Source organism: Cygnus atratus, chromosome 2, assembly GCF_013377495.2.
Source record: "Cygnus atratus isolate AKBS03 ecotype Queensland, Australia chromosome 2, CAtr_DNAZoo_HiC_assembly, whole genome shotgun sequence".
Taxonomy (NCBI): Eukaryota; Metazoa; Chordata; class Aves; order Anseriformes; family Anatidae; genus Cygnus; species Cygnus atratus.
This window is the reverse complement of record NC_066363.1, coordinates 16,821,725-16,840,180: the sequence shown is the minus strand read 5'-3', so window position 1 is coordinate 16,840,180 and position 18,456 is coordinate 16,821,725. Positions and strand designations below refer to the sequence as shown.

The following is an 18,456-nucleotide window of genomic DNA, read 5'->3' as shown; positions in this document are numbered from 1 at the left end:
CTTACCAGGAAAGGTTAGGATCTGTTTGGCTGTTGCCTTATTTTAGGAGAAACAAGGAAATTCATTCAAATAATACTGCTTACTGATTTTCAGAAATGAAATAATACCAATTTAAATTTTTACAGGTGATTTAAAAATCTTTAATCTTTTTTGCCTGTTTTTATTTTGATAGTTGAGATATCAAGAAAGCTGCCAATACATGTTTTCTGTTTAAAAAAAAAAAAAAAAAAAAGCTGGCAGGGATTTGTGAGGGGAGAGAGACTTCTGTGGTAGCTTCACATACTATGTTAGAAGTGTTTTACATTTATGTGCCTGTGTTTATGTAGACTTATCTACGTTACAATGGTTAATTCACTTGTGATCTAGGGGGATCACAGTCTTAGCCAAGGAAGCACCACCTGTGGAAATACGGTGTGTATGTGTATATATATATATATATATATATATATATTTTTTTTTTTTTTTTGGAAGGTAAACCTTTATGCAAAACAGTTTGAATTTTTGAGTTGGTAGAAAGTCATTTTGTGTAGCTTGGTTGAAGTTTCTGTTGTCTAACCAACTACTTACCTTGAGTTAACATATATATTAACTTGGTTAAAGAGAAAAATCTTTGAAATGTGTAACCTATTTGTCAGGAGACTTGGATCTGTTGTTTGCAGTACTAGGAGTGTAGTGATGTCAAGGAGCTTAAACAAATCACCTTTGGAAAATGGAAATGATACACATTTGTCTTTGCCAGCTACTCACTTTCCCTTCTTATTCATGCATCTTACTTCTGTTTCTTTGCTCTGAACTATGAATTCCTGGATAGCTTCTTAGTTGTTGTGAAGGGACCCGTGGAAGGCAACCTGCACTTGTTTATCCTCTTTTTCTTTGTGCCAAGGTAGAGAGGAAGTCACTGTTTTTTGGTAAAGCACCTGAATAAAACTGTTCTGCGTGTGAACTGATGTGCATTTCAAGAGATAAAAATAGAAAGGGAAAAAAAAAGCTAGAGTGAGATGGCTTGGCTGCCAGCTTGTGTGTAGTTGAAGTAATGCTACAAATCCTCCACTTTTCGGGCACCTATATATATTTTTTCTGGAGTGCAGTGGAAACGCGTGTTTCATCCCCTAGCCTTTTTACAAGGAATGCCTCGGGACGTGAAGTGTTTCAGCAGCTCACTGGATTCAGTGAACTTTGTTCATTGAACCTGATTGTTTTCAGTGTTGTGTACAGGTTGAAAAATGATTTTTCACTGTTAACTGGGGATGGGCTGGGGGCTGAGAGGAGGAAGAAAACAGCCCCAAAAATCTGTAATTATTTTGCTGTAGCTATAGCAAGGAAGGAAACAGATTAGAAGGGGATGATTGGACAAAAATAGGTTTATATCTCTTCTGCCAGTGATATAGTGATACACTGCACCTGAGCTGTTAGGTCCATTCAGACCAAAGTGCAGCTCTAGGAAAACAGCCTGCTGGTTAGCTGCTGGAGTAGTAAATCCCTGAATATTGATATGTGAGAACTCAGTCTGAATTTAATTTGAGCCATTTTATTATTGCCTTTGCTTTGTTTTTGATGGGCAGATAACTGGTTTTCTTTCTAGAGTGGTTTGTAGTGTTTGGCCAAAAATTAAACTTCAGTTTCTGAAATAAAATTGGACATATCTAATTAAAAATAGAAATTTACACAGAAGATAGCAAACTTGCGTTATGTAATGTGTAAGATAAAATTAGAAGCTAATCTTTCATTTGAATGATCAGTAGTATGTTGGAGTTCTTTGGCTGTTTCATTACTTAAACAGTGCAAGTCCTTGGCTTTCACTGGTTTATTGCTCCTGCCTTTCCTTCTGGAGGTGTTCCTTATCATTTCAGAAAGAAAGACCTACTTTTATGGTGTTTTTCTGAAGAAAACTATATGCGTGTAGTATCCTTTTCATCCCTTATTAGTAATGTGTCCCACTCCATATATGTCTGACTGTTCATGGTCTTGGACTGATTTCTGCTAAAGCTTGTGCAAATGGTAACTTGGAGAAAAAGATGAAAACTTTTTTCCAATGGGAAGATTGTCCTGAAAACCAACTGTTAGAGAACAGCACAGACTTCTCTGTTCCAGATAAGGGATAGGGCATGAGAGGAAGTGAGGCTTTGTAAGTTATTTTGCTCACAGTGTAAAACATTTACTTCTGGGGGCATAAAGAGTATTTAATCGGGTAGTAGAGTGATCAGGCTAGTGATTTCTTTCTTTGGCAGAGCACTGTGCATTCAACTTAGTATGTTACGAATTTCTGGAAAATGTTACCGCACAGTTGGTATATTCTCTGAGGCCATTGCGCTGCTAGAAAAATGCATTTTTTTATGATTTTAGTTGCCTATGGAAGACAGCCATATTTTATTTCAATACAGCAGGCCACATAAAAATGCACTGAAGAAAAATTGTGTTTTGTCTTCATGTTTTTACATGTGGCAAATAAATGGCTGTGATAAGCTGTTCAGTTACTGCTGAGACTTGGGTATTGTGTTCCCATTAAGTTACTTTATTCCCTCCCATATGCAGAACTTTAGAAAGTGTTCTGCACAAAGATTTACATGGAATTAACAGCGATGTTAGCTGAAATACACTTCAGACGTCTTAATTTAGGCATACCAAGGTTGTACCATTTGCACTCTTTAAACAAGTCTTAATTAGTTATCTCCATCAAGTGTCACTACCATAAACTATCGTGCTGTTAAATTTTCTGTTAACAAATAATGTCTGTGCTGTTGAGAAGGTTCACATTCTAGTAGCGTCTCTAGTTGAACAAATTGGATTGTATTATTAGCCAAGGGATGGAAAGGGGAGTCACAGAACACTATCTGTGGAGTATAAATAAGTTGAATAAACTTCCTTTCCTTGCTTTTCTGCTGCCCAGTGTCTTCTTGCCCTATGCCTGGTTTCTGAGCACAGAAGGCTATCCTAAAGCCCTTCCTAAATCCTTTTCCACACTGGAGGTAGTGAAGGGCAAGGACTGGCTTTGAGTTGGAGTTACAGCCCTGGTTATTGCTGGGGAGCAGTTTTCGTGCTCTCTGCCTGGCTGCTGGGCATTTGTAAACTTTGTATGTATTATCTGCACTGATACTTTTTATTATGGACAAAAGTGAGGATATTAACAAGGTATTTATCTTACAAAAAGGGATCATAAGTGCTCTGTGTATGTTAGTATAAAATTAACTAAGATATAGTACATACTGTTCAGTGGTATACTGCTGCAATTAGTGTAAACTTACGCTTGGCAAAATCTTGGATGTCAGTGGAGGTGAGTGGTCGTGTTTACTCCCTAATTTCTCAGTGTTAGTTTGTTTGGAAAGGATGTAAGCCAGCATTTTCCTATCGCTTGCTGGTGTGGATTATAGATTATTCTTTGAAGATAACTTTAATGTGTCTGAGTGTTCTGATATTGCTGTTTCGGTTGGAGGTTTGTTGATACTGCATGATATGAGACACAAGTAGTTTTAATTAGGCTAAGACACCTGGATGCCAGAGGAAAGCGTTGACTGCATGGTGGTACGTTTGAGTCCTGTAATCAGGCAGTGAGAAAATTGGTTTAAGGTGGTTACAAATCAATGCTGTAGTTGCTAGCAGAGGTTTGGGAAAGTATTTCAGCTTGTTCATGAAAGATGGGAAGGAGGGAAAGAAATTAGGTGCTTTATTAGTATCTGATCCGTACCTAACTCAGAATTTCAGCTTTTCTTAAATGTGAATACTGAAAAAGTTGACTATGCTGCAGGATGTGATATTTTCTTCACCCTATGTTATGTCTGTTTCCAAGTCCAGCATAGTGCTGAAGCCTCATTGCAGATCAAAATGTCATTGATTCAGCAGTTTGGATCTGGAGAGTACTTTAAAAAAAAAAAAAAAGTGAAAGTGAGACTTGGCATGGCAGAACCTCCAATGTGTAGTAGGCATAAAGTCACAGCCTGTTTTTTGAATTGGTTCCCAGAACCATGCTTTTTGTACTTCCTGCTGATTTTCATGCATGAGTGAGGAGGGTGGTTTCTTTTTCGTTGTTGTTTGAAAGACTTGAAGATAATTATGATAATTTAACCTTAACCTGTCCTATGACCTGTTCATAACTAACGATAGTGTTAATGACGGCTTGCTGTCACAGTTGCACTGCTGCAGTTCTGTACAACCCTAGTGCCGTGCCCTTCTTGGCCATCTGCAGTTAGAAATAGCTCTTTCCAGGCTTACTCCTTCCCAAAAAATGATTGAGCTGAGCAAAGTCACGGTGACGGTGCTGTAGAGATTTCCATAGGGAGTTCTGTAATTGCTACATCCTAAGATGAGCTAACAAGTATTTTAAAAACCAGAAGACTCCTTATCCCTCTTTTTTAAGAAACTTGAAGCCTTGCTAGCTTTAACTAGGAGGTTCTAACTGTTAGGAAGAAACAGTAGGAAGTGCTACGAGAGCACATCTCCAGGGGCAGTGAGCGCTGCCTGCCTTACCAGGCCTGTTTCTGGGCCATGAAGTAATCTCAGCAATCTTGTCTTTGTGATCTGCTTCTCGTCAGCAGCTTGCTGTGCGTGCAGCTGGGAAATGCAGAGCTGATTGCAACAGTCACAGCCGTGTAAAATGACTTGGGGTTAGGCATTGTGAAAGCCAGCATACGAGGGGAACTCCCCTTCTGGGTAGAGGCAGACTTCCACAGGTGGGTCGCTCTTTGAGTACCATTTTAACTTGGTGGGCTTCTGAAGATCCTGAGCAGTTGTCCCTGGGAACCTGAGCTGGCAGTGCTTGCTGGGCTGGGTTGTCAGAACTAAGAGGTGACTACAGTATTGCTGCATGCCTTTTTATACTGAGATCGCAGCGTTTTAGTGTGTGGTTAATTTGACGATGTGGTGTGGGTTTTTTTTTGCTGTTTACATATGGTCTGTAAGCCGTTACCTTGTATGAAGTGCCTGAAGCCCTTGTTCTTCAGAGCCTCGTCTGCTTCTGTGTTAGAAGCTTCCTAGGAGCGAGCACCGTGTCGGCAGCCCCCTGCGTGCTCGTTCCCTTGAAGTTCTGGGCCTGACCCAAACGTAGAGCGGCATTAACCATAAAACTAAACGGAGGTTTGTGGGGAAAAGCCGCACCTCTGATTGCACTCTAATTGCCCCAGACACCACCAGGTATGTAATTACGAGTGGCCTTTCTAAAAGCCCAAGGAGCTTGTCCTGGCAACCCGAGGCATTGCAGAGAGACCACAACGGGTTTTCGTGCGGCTGGGGCCGGCTCAGATGGCTGATTTAGGGCAAGTCCAAGTGCGTGCAGCCTGGCGGTCCTGCAAAAGGAGCGCTGCAGCTGGGCCGGGAGGCCCGGGGGCTCCTCGGGCAGGAACTGCGGCAGAGCAGGCGTTGCCATTATCAGGGCCAGCTGTAGGTGGGTGTGACTGCTGCAGCGGCTCCGATACTCGCTCAGAGGTGCTTTGTGACTCACGGCCGTGGCTGGAAAAAAGCCCTCGAGGGAACAGTGCGAAGTGGGGGGGGGATGCCGCTGAGCTCTTACACCAAGTGGGGGCTGAAAGGCTGTTCTCTGAGTTGGAGGGATTTGTTTACAGGATGGATAGAATTGGCATTAAAGGATCGTATTCATTTAATACATACGTTGTTGGCTCATACCTTTGTTTGGAAAGCGCATATTAGATTATTCAGTGTGGCTGTTTGTTTAGACCACGATAGTATTTAAAACTCACCAAACACATCTTGGGTATGCTGAATGTAGCGTAATGGAACTGCATCCGTAGTAGAGGATCACAGTAAATTAACTACATTCATGTTTTTCGAAATTTTAAAGGGGCTGATAGCAACCATTTGTTTAGACAAGCCATCTGATAAATTTCCATCTTTTTTTTCCTTTGAAAACAGGGATGATTTTACTGCATACTAGAAATTAATGTGTCTGTGGTAAACAACCTCCAGAAATACGTGAAGATATTTAGTAACTGTATCTCAGTAGAGTCTGGAAAGGGTACAGTAAATAGATGAAGACTATTAACAGAATGATTAATACAAAAATAATAAACATCTATCTCATTCTGTAATCGGTCTATGAAAAAGACCAAGCCTCTGTTGATATGGCTGATGGTGGAGTACAGCCTTGTAATTATAACGTTCTTTCATGCATTTAAGGGAATTAGTCTTTTTGCATATTAAAGTCTAAATTCTGGAATATTCTAACTTATAGTGAACGATGTGACTTTATATGTTTGTATGTTATATATGTTATGTATAACATATATGTTATTGTTTTCTATGTTATGTTTATATGTTATGACATATGTTATATATGTTTATATGTTCAATTTTTTGTTATTCATATGTTTGCAATGCCCATGATATGAGTGTGGCTCTGACAAGATTGACACCCCCCCCCCCCGCCCCCCCCCCCCCCCATCATAAATGTCATTCCACCGGGCTCTGAGCACACCAGGTAGTGTTGGTGTAGGCCTAATTGTCTTGCTTTAGCTAGGAGACATTTTAGAAGACTTCCTTTTTCTTCCCTCTGCCCCCAGTCTTTAAAGTGAATGACATATATTTGTTAGCCAAAATAGTGCTGGAAAAGGTTTAGAATTACTGATGCTTCAGGTTGCCAGTAACGTGTATATGCAACTCAGTCTTTATCCTTTGTAGGGGACTAAACATGTTAGTCACGGTATACCTCTTTTGTGATTGTTTTTCTAACCTGCGTATGGGGGCACAGGTTTGAAATAGTAATTCTGTCAGTGCTTGCATAGTCAGAAGGGTCAGAAATCAGAATTTGTATTGTAATCTCTCCTGTGCTGTACGTGATATATTACCAGTCATCATCTGTGTAGCTTTCAGAAGACTCCTAACAACTTCTCGTAATGGCTCCATTCATTCCTACCTATTACTCCAGTATTGGTGGGGCTCCTGATGTTTATTGTAGTTGCTCATAAGATTTAGTCTTTGCTATTTACAAAGCTCTTTGACTTCGTATTTAGTTTGCTCTATGGTATGTGAAGCTAGTAGTTCCTATTGTAGTATCCCTGGGTATTTAAAAACTCGGTAGAGGAAAAGACAAAAAGAATATAAAAGGTTTTTCTTAGTTTGGTGTGATTTATGTGAACACTTAAAAATTAGGAAGAATAGAAAAATTGAACAGTTTTTACTTACTTAGAATTTTACTACAGCCTCCTATTCCTTGAAAGAGCAGGATGTTTATAGTAAGATCACAAAGGGTAAATAGATGGGATTGTTTAACTGGAAATTAGAACCGTTCAGGTTGAATTGGTGACTTGAGCATAGACACAAATGTGGTTGTAAAAAGTGCTTAAAACTGTCTCCCTTCTCATATCCCAGATATTCCTTTGTGCTCGAGTGCTATCATGGCAAGGAAGAAAACTAGGTTATCTCAAGAAGCAGTTGTTCGAAGGCCAGAAGCGTGTGGCCCTCTGGGAAAGGCCATTTTTAGTACTCTAGATGTTGGCACTTATATTGCAGGAAAATTAATCTATATGCATAAATAGAAATAGTTACAGGGAGTCTCAAAAGGGTTAAGAAAACAGCGTACTTAAAAACTGCTTTTGTGTATGTAACACGGTGGGCTAACGATAAACCCATTTGAACTTTCTAACTGAATGTTGAGGAGAAAATATTTCTTAATTTCTGAGTTGACACATTAGCATTCTTTCAGCCTACTAAAAAGAAAAATAAAAGCAAATAAACAAGCTACATATTTTGTAGTGGAGTGTGATTTGAGAGTAAGAATAGCGCAAGGACAACCTACATTATTGTAACTGGAAGAACAAAGTGAGCTTTACCCTTTATGCAACAGAAGAAATACGTGTATGTCTTCTGAAATACTTCTGCATCTGACCTGTGTGGTCCAGGCTGTGGATGATGTGCCCCCTTCCCACCTCCTTAGAGTGCAGATGCTCAATTTCTTTGAAAACAAACATGGTAACTGTTGTTCTTTTTTCTTTTAGGGACCAGTTACTCTCCACAAGAAAATTCACATAACCACAGTGCTCTTCATAGTTCAAATTCACATTCTTCTAATCCCAGCAATAATCCAAGCAAAACTTCTGATGCAGTGAGTATTTTTGATTGGTATTTGTCCTTGCATCGATCACCCCAGTCAAACAGACTTTTAAATAGCGCTTTGTCTAAAATGGGGGGAAGGGGGATGTACATTACCTGTTTTATTGAAGTATCCAACATTGGGCTTTATTTTATAAACACTCTGCATGCGCAAGCTGCGGTTGTTAAATGTTGTAAAGCCATTCTAATTGATAATCGTTTGAGGTATATGTCTTGAATTTAAAATACGACAGGATTAAATGAAGTAGATACAGAAAGAAATATTTTCATAAACTTTGTTGGTAAAATCGTATTGTCTTGTCTAGGTTTAATTATTTATAAGATGTACTACATGTGAATTTTAGTCACTTTATTGTGACTTTCTAGTTAGGGCTGTGTTTGCTTAAAAATTGCATTGAAGACAGAATAGATGAATTTGCAAAGCGCAGAAAAAACTGATAATGTAATTGCAAAGTTTGTGGAGGAATTCTAAGGTGCAAAAACTAATGTTAACAATCTTGATATTGCTGTATCCCAGTAAACATACTATTATATTTGGGGGTGGGGGGGGGATGCTGGTGAGAACAAAACAGAAGAAACTACTGTAGAATGCAACAGGAGTATAGTGGTCATATCTTTAAACTATCCAAAATGAAACAGGCATTTAGAGATGGTCTAAATGGAAAACAGTGATATGGGTGCCTATGAGGACACCACGTAGTTTTAAACGCGTATGTTAAAACTCTGGGGTAGTCTTTTGTCCAACACTGTTTGTATCTTAAAGGCTTACGATTCTGCGGATGATTGGTCTGAACACATCAGCTCTTCAGGCAAAAAGTACTATTACAACTGCCGAACAGAAGTTTCACAGTGGGAAAAACCAAAAGAATGGCTGGAAAGGTATTTGTGTGTGTCTACTATCAATGTATAAAGAACAGATACTCTTACGATCATGTAGGGAGTGGTTGAGTTTATCTAGTAGTTTACTGCTATAAAAGATTGCGGTCCAAGTCTAGTTCTTTCTGCACCCTTACGTGGCCTCTTGCACCTGTTTTATCCCTCGATGATCCCAGAGGCAGGGGAGGGGAAATGCACGTTTTCTTTGCTATCTTAGCAAGCCAAAACAGGGCTTCAACAAGTGCTGGTGTCAGGAAGCAATAGATGGAGTTTGCCAACCCCATCTGGAGCAGTGACCTATTTGCATGATTTAATTCATCTTACATAACTTAACTGGTAGAAAGTATCACTAGGTGATGTAAATTTTCACTTAAATTGTGTTTTCTTTTCTTCAGAGAGCAGAGGCAAAAAGAAGCAAGCAAAATGTCAGTTAACAGTTTTCCAAAAGATAGGGATTACAGAAGAGAGGTGATGCAGGCGACAGCTGCCAGTGGGTTTGCCAGTGGAAGTATGTGTTTTTTGTTTTTTTTTCTTACAGTAATATATTCTTGTCTTGCTTGCCTTACTGTTTTCTTTTCCAAACTTATAATTCCTCTTCCTTAACTGTTTTTCTCCCCTCTTTATATAAAAAAGCCAAAGCTGATGGTGCGGACAGCTCTCCCAAATGTTCCTTAAAATAACCCTGAGCATTTATTAGTACAACAGTTGCTTAATGCTTTTCATGGTACTCCTTTTTGCAGCTTTCACTGCGTAACTTAATCTCTCCATGTAGTTATAGAGGCTTGCATGGTTTATGGTATAGATGAAGTGTTGCGATTATTGAGACTTGTCAATTCTGAGCATGAAATTAGACATAAAGAAGTCTCTTCTAAAACCTTGATTTAACATCTGAAAATAGTAAAGTAACTGGATGGATTATGATATTGGGGTTTTCAGAAGCTTGTATACATTATTGAAAGGGTATTTGTACTGAGCCAGTATTATTAGCAAAGCCTTTCTCAGACCGTGAATTTCTATTTGGAATTTTCTTTTTGCTCATACCTAGCTGTAATCTTTGCCAAGTTTTTCTAGGAAATGCATGACCGTTTCCTAGAAACGGGTGAGATTTCTTCTATGTGCAGATTTAGTTTTGTTAACTTTTGTAGCGTACGTCTCAAGATGGTTTAAAAGTAGAAACCAAAGTTTATTTTTCTAAAGTATCTTTTTTCTTTGCATTGCAAGGGACTTGACAAAGCAGAGGTGTATGAAGGACTGTTTTTCTGTGTGTACTGAAACGTACTGCAGTGCTAAAACAAACTGTGTGCTAAACCAAAAAGCGTAATTGCATATTTCAGTAACTACTTGGTTTGTGACACATGAAAATCTAGGAATTGAGAAAAAAAAATGTTCAGGACTTGCATTAGCATGTGACAGATGCAGATTAGTTGCTTACTTCGTGTGTGGTGGTCTTGAACTAATTAAACTAAGAAGTAATTCTTTGTGGTAGTACTGAAGTAACTTGAAGTGGAATTCTTTGAAGGCTATGATTTGAAACTATGAAATCATACTTGGTGCTCAGTATTTTTAATGAACAAAAGAAAAATGGTGCAAATTACCTTTTAACACTAAGATGGATGTAATACAAGATGGATATAATAGATTTTGATTTAGATTTATTTTAGGAGACTTCAAAAGTTAACTTTGACTGTAACGCTCATTATAAGCAGCCTTTCATCAAAACACAGTGCCTAACCGGAACTCTAAATCAAGGACAGGTCAGAGAAAATGCAATTTGTCAGTGAGTAAAATGAATTTCGCCTTTTTTGATGCTAATCTGCTTGAGGTTTTTTTTAATCATAACAAGTTCAATCAGTTCTAGTTATTTATGTGCAACTGTATTAATCGCAGTGTAATCTTAGACAAGTTTCTAATCTATTTTTTTTCCTTTTTGCAACGTTACTTGGGGAATCCTGAAAAAAGTGGAAGACAAGCATTCCAGTGACGCCAGTAGTATGCTCCCACAGAATATTTTATCTCAAACAAGCAGGCACAATGACAGAGACTACAGACTGCCAAGAGCAGAGACTCACAGTAGTTCTACTCCAGTACAGCATCCCATCAAACCGGTGGTTCATCCAACTGCTACCCCAAGCACTGTTCCTCCTAGTCCATTTTCTCTACAATCCGATCACCAGCCAAAGAAATCCTTTGATGCTAATGGAGCATCTACTTTATCAAAACTGCCTACATCCACATCTTCCATCCCTTCACAGAAAACAGAGAGAAAAGGTATGTCTAATGCAATTCCTTGTAGTATTTAAAATGATGCAATGCCTTTGCTCTGCTTTGTTGGTTCAAATATGTTACTTCTGGAACTGAGATACTTCTTGTGTTGTTTGTTTGTAACCTAATTAGTATTTTGATGTGCTTACTTAAACCACATTGGTTCTATCTTACACAATTTTAAATTGACACTGTAGTGTTTACTGGCTTATTCTGCAAATTATCATTTCAGATGATCTCTTAGTAATACATTTTAGTTTTTTTCCTCCCTCATGTTGTTTTGGATCTTTGCCATTTTTTGAGTTCTTAACATAGATGTAACTACACTGTTTGAAAGTCATTTTGGACCATTACATTTTCTGAACTGCTGTTACTGTTTGGAATGCTAGTGTCAAACTGCAAGTGCCATTCTTACAGAAAGCAACAAAATTTTCTACATATGTTTAATGGCTGCTCTTCTGTTATGATCTGTGTTTCATGATATACTGGATCTTCAGTTCCAAGGTTGCTGAAGTGTGTATTTCTATATAATATACCTTAAACATTTAGAATAATCAAACAAAAATCATGACTTGTCTGTGTGTTGTGAACTTTCAAAAGTCTACAAATCAATTGGATTGACTTCATTATTTGGGAAGAAGAGCTAAAGAAGAGTGTGGGATTGGAGAAGTGTATTATTAATGATGTTTGCGTATAGCTGAGCTCCTAGAGAATAACATTTTGTCAGATGACGATGTTTTTGGGGAATTGGGAGAGGGAAGAAAAGATAATGTGTTTTTAATATAAAGTGTTACCTAATTAGGATGACACTAGATTGATTTTTGAACGACAGCTTGTTGCCCTGTTGAAATTTGCGAGTCTGTCTAGGAAGAATGATGAGTCCTAAAAAGCACGCCAAGAAGACTCAGGTCTGATGTTGGTCTTAGGCTCTGCATTTGCTTTCCTGCCTTCCAGTTGTTTTTTTTTTTTTTAATTAAAAAAAATGCAGATTTTAGTGCAGATATAAGTAATCCAGATAATCCAAACAGTATTGTTCATTGGCAAATACTGCAATGTAAGGAAATCACATGTGAAGAATTTTTCTGTTTTTCATTAGATTTTGTGCAGTTTTCACAGGTCCTGAAACATAATTGACTATAAATGCAGAGGAACAGAGGCAAGCCCTTTCCTATTCAACACTGTAAAGCAGGAAGCAAGGTGTCTATGTGTGGTTCTTGTACGGAACACCATGAAGTTACCTGCTTCAGCTCAACCTCTGTGCTTTGAGTGCAGTTTGCACTCTTTTAAATGTGACAGTGCAAAATGTCCATGTGAAATGTTCTGTTCTTAAGCATGTTATTTCTTTTTTCATTGCTATCTTTAAAATACACTGAAAGAAAACTCTCTATTCCATTTTGGATGTTTGATTCCTGTTCGGTGTGTGGTTGGACTTCAGACGGGGTATTCTTTACCTGTTTACCACATACCTTTATTACTTGCTTCCAGTTAAACTGAGCAAGTGAATTTTACTGCAGCTGAAGGAATTTCCCACTGTGACAACTGCTAGAAATGTTGGCAGGTAGTTCTAGTACTTCTTACGTGCGACATTTGTTTGAGAACTGAGCATATACATTTTGGTACGTACAGCGAAGATGACCATATGGGGCAGTCTTAACACTATAAATCTTACCTGTCAATCTGTGTTCCCTTGGATGCTTCTGTCTTAATAATCACATAATTCCTGTATTCCTACATAGTGGGTTTTTTTAAGCTTATGTGAGTGAAACGGGTAGATTTCTGCCATAATGATGCTTAGTTGATGTAAATGTTTCATGACAATTATGAGCAAATATAACACTTCCTGAGCTTCAGACAGGGTGGATTGCAGTTTTAAAGTTAGTAAGTAATTGAAGAGTTAGAATAGGTGAATTTTAGGCTTGACACACTTCTTCATGAGTTTTGACTTGACATATTGCTTGAATTCTCTCTTCATTCAGAAACAGAAAAATTCAGTGCAGTTTGTAATATGATAAAAGATCGTTAAAAGGGTGTTCTCAGTAGTCTTTTGTTTTTCTTTTTTTGTGATTGGTAAGACTTTCATTTGGTTTTTGGATAAGAAATTTGACCAATATAGTATTTGTAGCACCATGTGTGTTTGAACGAAGGAAGTAAGCAGTGTTGTACATTGCAATGTTTTTGTCTAGCTTTCTTTTGTTACCCATTCTCCCAGATGTGGTTGCGAACCTGTAGAATGATAGGTATGTCATTTTTCAAGTATTTGTTCATGGTTGTTGTCCTGAGACGGTCAGTTCAAACAATCTTTTAAAAATGTCTTTGTAGAATAGGAAAATGCTTTGAGAGGTTCATTTTTATGGTAGTAGAGCAAACAGCCTTTTATTTTTATTTTCATTTTCATTTTTTTTTTCTGGTCAATAGCTATGCCATCACTATCTCTTTCTAAAAAGAGGTAAAGCTGTCTTTTAGCATTGCTTGTAAAAGTAGCTTGGTCCAAATGACTGAATAATATGTGAATTATCTTGCCTAAATGAATTCTTCGTTCCTGTCAGTGTGTTGCTGGTGGCCATATGCCCGCATATGTTTACCACTGTTTTAATAGTTCTGTTGTGTGTATTTTTTTTGATGCAGTAATAGCTATGAAGGAAAAAAAAAAAACACAAGAACACTTTTTTCAGCTCAATCTCTTTTGCTGCAGGGGTATGTTGTAGTCCCACAAGGAGATTGAATAAAATCCCTGGCTGAACTATAGCTCAGCTCTTAGCAGTAGTCCTCTGCCCTCAATGGCTGGCAGTGGTGGAGAGTTCCTGGGGAACTATTTGACCTCTACCCTTTGATTTGAATGTTCCAGTCAGAATCTGCTGCTTCTGTTTGTGCTCACTGTGAGTGCTTTATGCAGGTAAAGTGTGGGGTTGCTTTTCCTACTTTTTGGCTGCTTTATCTGTAGGGCACATCACATATTTTCCTATTTCTAATTCAGTTACTGTATGAAATATTTTACTGTCTGTATCTTAACAGCGTGTGTATCTGTAGGATAATTCTCACGTGTATCTGTAGGATAATTCTCACACCTTTCCAAGTCCCGTCCTGTTTCTAGTCCAAGTCCACTTCTGTTTCTAGTGCAGCAATACTCTGAAAAATGCCTGGCAGAATTCAGCAGGATGGCCGCTGCGGTGTTGTGTGGGTGGTGATGTTGATGCTGACAGATCGAGGTGGTTGGTCAGTGACAGCTGAGCTTCTTCCTTTATCCTTTTCTCACCCTCTTGGTTTTCATATTTGTAACACTTACTAGTCTTCAGCAGTCATTTGTTAACGTTGCTCCTGGTATTGTTGCATCTTCTTTGGCTGAGTTTTGCAGTTCTAAGTACCTCACTCCATTCATACAGTGGTTACAAAAAATGACATTAGTGAGGTTGTTAGAGGTTTATTCCACTATTTCATACTTGTTTGCTGAGCATAGCTTTTACATTTATTTTGGCAATAGAGAAAAATTATAAAAAATTATGTTCTGAGACTGAAGTAATCCAACATGAATAGAATACAGATTTTTTTATTATTTTGGAGATTTTTGAGCACGTTTGAGAACCCAGTTACTGGGTTCTCAAGTTAACTGGGTTCTCCCAGTTAAATGCCTTAGTTGCATTTGTCCTAAAGTATTTACAAAATGCTTTGCTTCTAAATATTTACATATCTTGGTAGGGCTTAAGGTCCTTACAGATGTAATTGAGCTGTGTAAAAAAGCTAAACGTCACTCTCACTGCTCAGAAAATGGTGGAGAATGTTTAGTGGGCTCTGCACTTAGGTACTTCAGCACAAGTGAATGCGTTTTGATTTTTAGCCATTAGTAGTGAATCAGAGTAGTTTGGTGAGCTGTTCTGGGTGGTAGTTGTTCAATCAATACAGCAGAAGTGAGGTTTAGGGGGCGGGAAGCCATTGGCTTTCTGAACATTTTGTTGGGCAGTTTTCCCCCCATGGACAGCACAGCGTGAGAGCATGTGTGTGACTGTTGTCAGCGGCAGAGATAAAACCCAAGCTCAAAATATACGAATTTAGGAGACTTGGAGTGCATTGTTTTTTCTGACATCATTAAAAGAGGCAAAACAGAAAAACTTGAGTAGTTAGAGTTATTGGAATGCTCAACGGGTCTTTTTGATAACTTGGGAATTACCCAGTCAACTGTAATTTGCATATCATTATTATATACATATATATATATATCTTTGTTGGAATAAATCACCTGTCCACATACATGACAGAATAAGAGCCAAGCCATCTACAGCAGTCTTTAGCCACAATGTGCAAGGAGTACCTCAGCATGCTGTCTGTCAGGAGAAGGCCTGTGAAGGAAGCTGCTGCGTGCGCACACACGAATTCCTCGTCCCCCTTCAGTTCTGTGTCCCACACACACACACTTGCACAAATTCCTCGTCCCCCCTCAGTTCTGTGTCCCACACACACACACTTGCACAAATTCCTCGTCCCCCCTCAGTTCTGTGTCCCACTGTCACGCCTGCGCAGCGCAGGGGCGAAAAGATCAGGCCCCGTGCTACAGGTGCCCGGGGGGGCGGAGGTTTTCAGCTGGCACAGTGTGGTGCTAACAGGGCTCTGTTGGAACAGGACACCTGGGTGGACTTAGTTTTTCACTTCCCTGCATTAAATCTAGTCAGAATAACTTTATTTCAGTGGCAGCGTACTAGGCCAAGAACTGCATTTCACCTGTAGATCCTGGTTTGCTTAGGAGCAAAGTGGTCTTGTCACGAGAGGCAGCAATTGGTGACAGCAAGATTCAGCAGTCTTAATTTACTGCCTCAAACTTTGAGGATCTAAGCTTTTGCCTTCTTGTATCTAGGCTGTAATTGAAGAACATTGTGGCACAACTGCCAAAAATAATCTGTGGTAAATTTTTCTGAAAGGATTACTTGTCCTTTTCGCTAAAAAAAATAAATCCATAGTGCTTGGGAATGTTCAGCATAGTATTTCAGATCTGCCTTGAAATGATGTTTCAGGGCAAGCAGGAGCCTCCAGTTCATTTCCTTTCAGCTTCCCCTTTGTGGAACCTGCAACCAAGACGCACCTTTGTACATCTTGGGTTTCTCATAGTCCAGCAGAATGATTATAAATAGAAAGCCCTCCTCTAATCATTGTGGTCTTCAAAAATGCTTCTTTCTAATGTAAAACCGCTTACTAGCCCTTTGTACTACTGTAAAATAATCTCCATGCCTGTTTTTTTTTACCATTTGGTTACTTTGTTTGACTACTTTTTTGGATGGCTTCAGTTCTTGCTTCTCCCCCACTCCCCCATGATAACAGATATTGGTCCAGAAACTTGTTTTGGTCTTAAAATATATATAGCCTGCATCTAATTAGCTTGTTTATCTGTTTGGTTTGTTTTTTTGCTTGCTTGTTTTGATTTGGGACAGGGATCTTAAGAGCTAAAACATAAATACCAGCTAATGAGGTTTCCAACAGGTCAAAAGATCACAGTGGATTATGTTCTGCTCTTGGTTTTAATTGTTTCGTTTTTTTAAAAGAAAGTTTTATTTGGGACTTTCATGATAGTTTTATGTGAGATTAGAGTCATTTGTGTAGTTTGTGTAGAAGTTGGTGTTGATGTGAAGGGACTTGAGAATAGCCTTGTCCAATAGCAGGCAATTTTAACTCATCATCATCAAAGACTTTTTTTTACAAGCCTTGCAATATGTTTTCTTTAAGGGTGCTTATTCTATAGCACACACAAAACTTGCATTTTCTTTTCGTAAAATTTCATAGTTTCAGAATTAATCCATGATAGATGTATTAATGCTTAAAATCAGATTTATGAATGGCTGCCAATCAAAAGCCTTATTTTGCAATAATACTGTACATAGCGTATGAACATGAAATTGTATTGATTCAGGAGTACAGAACAGCTTGTCAGAGCTGTATTTCTGAGAGACTTAGATTTGTAAAGAAATCCAACTTTTCTCAGTATGCAGTCTTCACTTAACGTGTTCCATGATGGTTGTGATTTCAGGTTTAGAATTATACGGTCTTGTAATTCTTAATGCTTTATTTAAATTGATTAAATATTTTAGGAACTAGGAAATAATCATTTAAATATTGAAAAAACAAACAACTGGCAACTCGTACAGTGAAGCAGTCTGAACTTAAAGCAGATAGAGAAGGGCTATTAGGGAGGAGGAGAAGGGTGAGAAGTTTCTGCTCCTACTTGTAGGAAAAGCAGGAGAAACACTGCAGTGAGCAATTTTTGTAGAACTGACACTCCATCTTGAGGAGTTTTGACTGGTTATGTTAACTCAAGAGGTGGAACTTGCAACTTATGGTATCGTAAATGAAACAAATTTTAAATCTACAAAAACAGTTATATAAGTATTTAGAAGCTTTTTTCTTAATTTTCTTAATTCTTAATTTTTCTTAATTTCTTAATATTTATTTCTTTCTGTGAAATAGTGTGTCCAGTCTGGAAGCGACGGAGTGAAGTAGTTTGGTTTAAAATAAGTAATGAAAAATGTGATTTTACAGAAATAGTCTGTATTCTGTATTTTTAGCATGTTTGCTTTCATCACAAAGAAGTTTCCCATTATTGATAAGAAAATGGCCGTTCAGGCTTCTTAAAAATGACAAATACTTCCACAAAAATACTTTTCAGACTTCTGATATGGCAGAAACACTTTTGTACCCTTTATATTACTAAGTACATGTAGGTAGTCGTGATCATAGAGATATATTCGTATGTTATATCTGGGCTGTGGTTTTCGTGATGTTAGCAGTCTCAAAAGATGGGAACGTTAGCGTTAGCCATGAATGTTTTCACGTCATTTTCTCTAGGTGTTTAATTTGGGTAGAAATAAACAAAACATACCTTTCATAGGTGTATTTTAACATGTACTTAAAATGTCTGTAATAGTGCAGTTACAGAATAGTGAGTAGCGTTTTCATATTCTCTAAAAGAATTAATGGGATTGTGTTGGTTGTTTTGATACAATTTGGTTTGTATTCTTGTAGCAGAGAAGCTCACCCAAACTTAAGTACTTGTAAAGACCTCTGGCATTCAGTGGTTTTGTAGGACAGACTTTGAGTCCTTCTGTACAAGAAATGAGAAATACCCAGAATTGATCTTGAGGTTTGCCTTCAATGTGTTGCTCACTAAAGTTTGCCTTTGATTCAGTTTCTTTTTTGTGTACAAAGCTGCAACATGGGTGAAAAATGGTGTAGTGCTGTGGTTTGAAGCTCAGGTATTGCCTGTGTGAATTCATAATACAGTAGTGA

The 18,456-nt window shown here is 38.2% G+C and overlaps 1 protein-coding gene across 2 annotated transcripts in view; it reads left to right on the top strand.

The window, feature by feature from the left end:
- The window catches only part of WAC (WW domain containing adaptor with coiled-coil), a 62,205-nt gene that overhangs the window by 18,186 nt on the left and 25,563 nt on the right, over positions 1 to 18,456 (top strand). For both annotated transcript variants that reach the window (XM_035545298.2, XM_035545299.2), the window contains exons 4-7: positions 7,941 to 8,047; positions 8,819 to 8,934; positions 9,327 to 9,439; positions 10,891 to 11,199. In XM_035545298.2, coding sequence (XP_035401191.1) covers positions 7,941 to 8,047; positions 8,819 to 8,934; positions 9,327 to 9,439; positions 10,891 to 11,199 — 645 coding nt within the window. The remainder of the gene's footprint in view (positions 1 to 7,940; positions 8,048 to 8,818; positions 8,935 to 9,326; positions 9,440 to 10,890; positions 11,200 to 18,456) is intronic.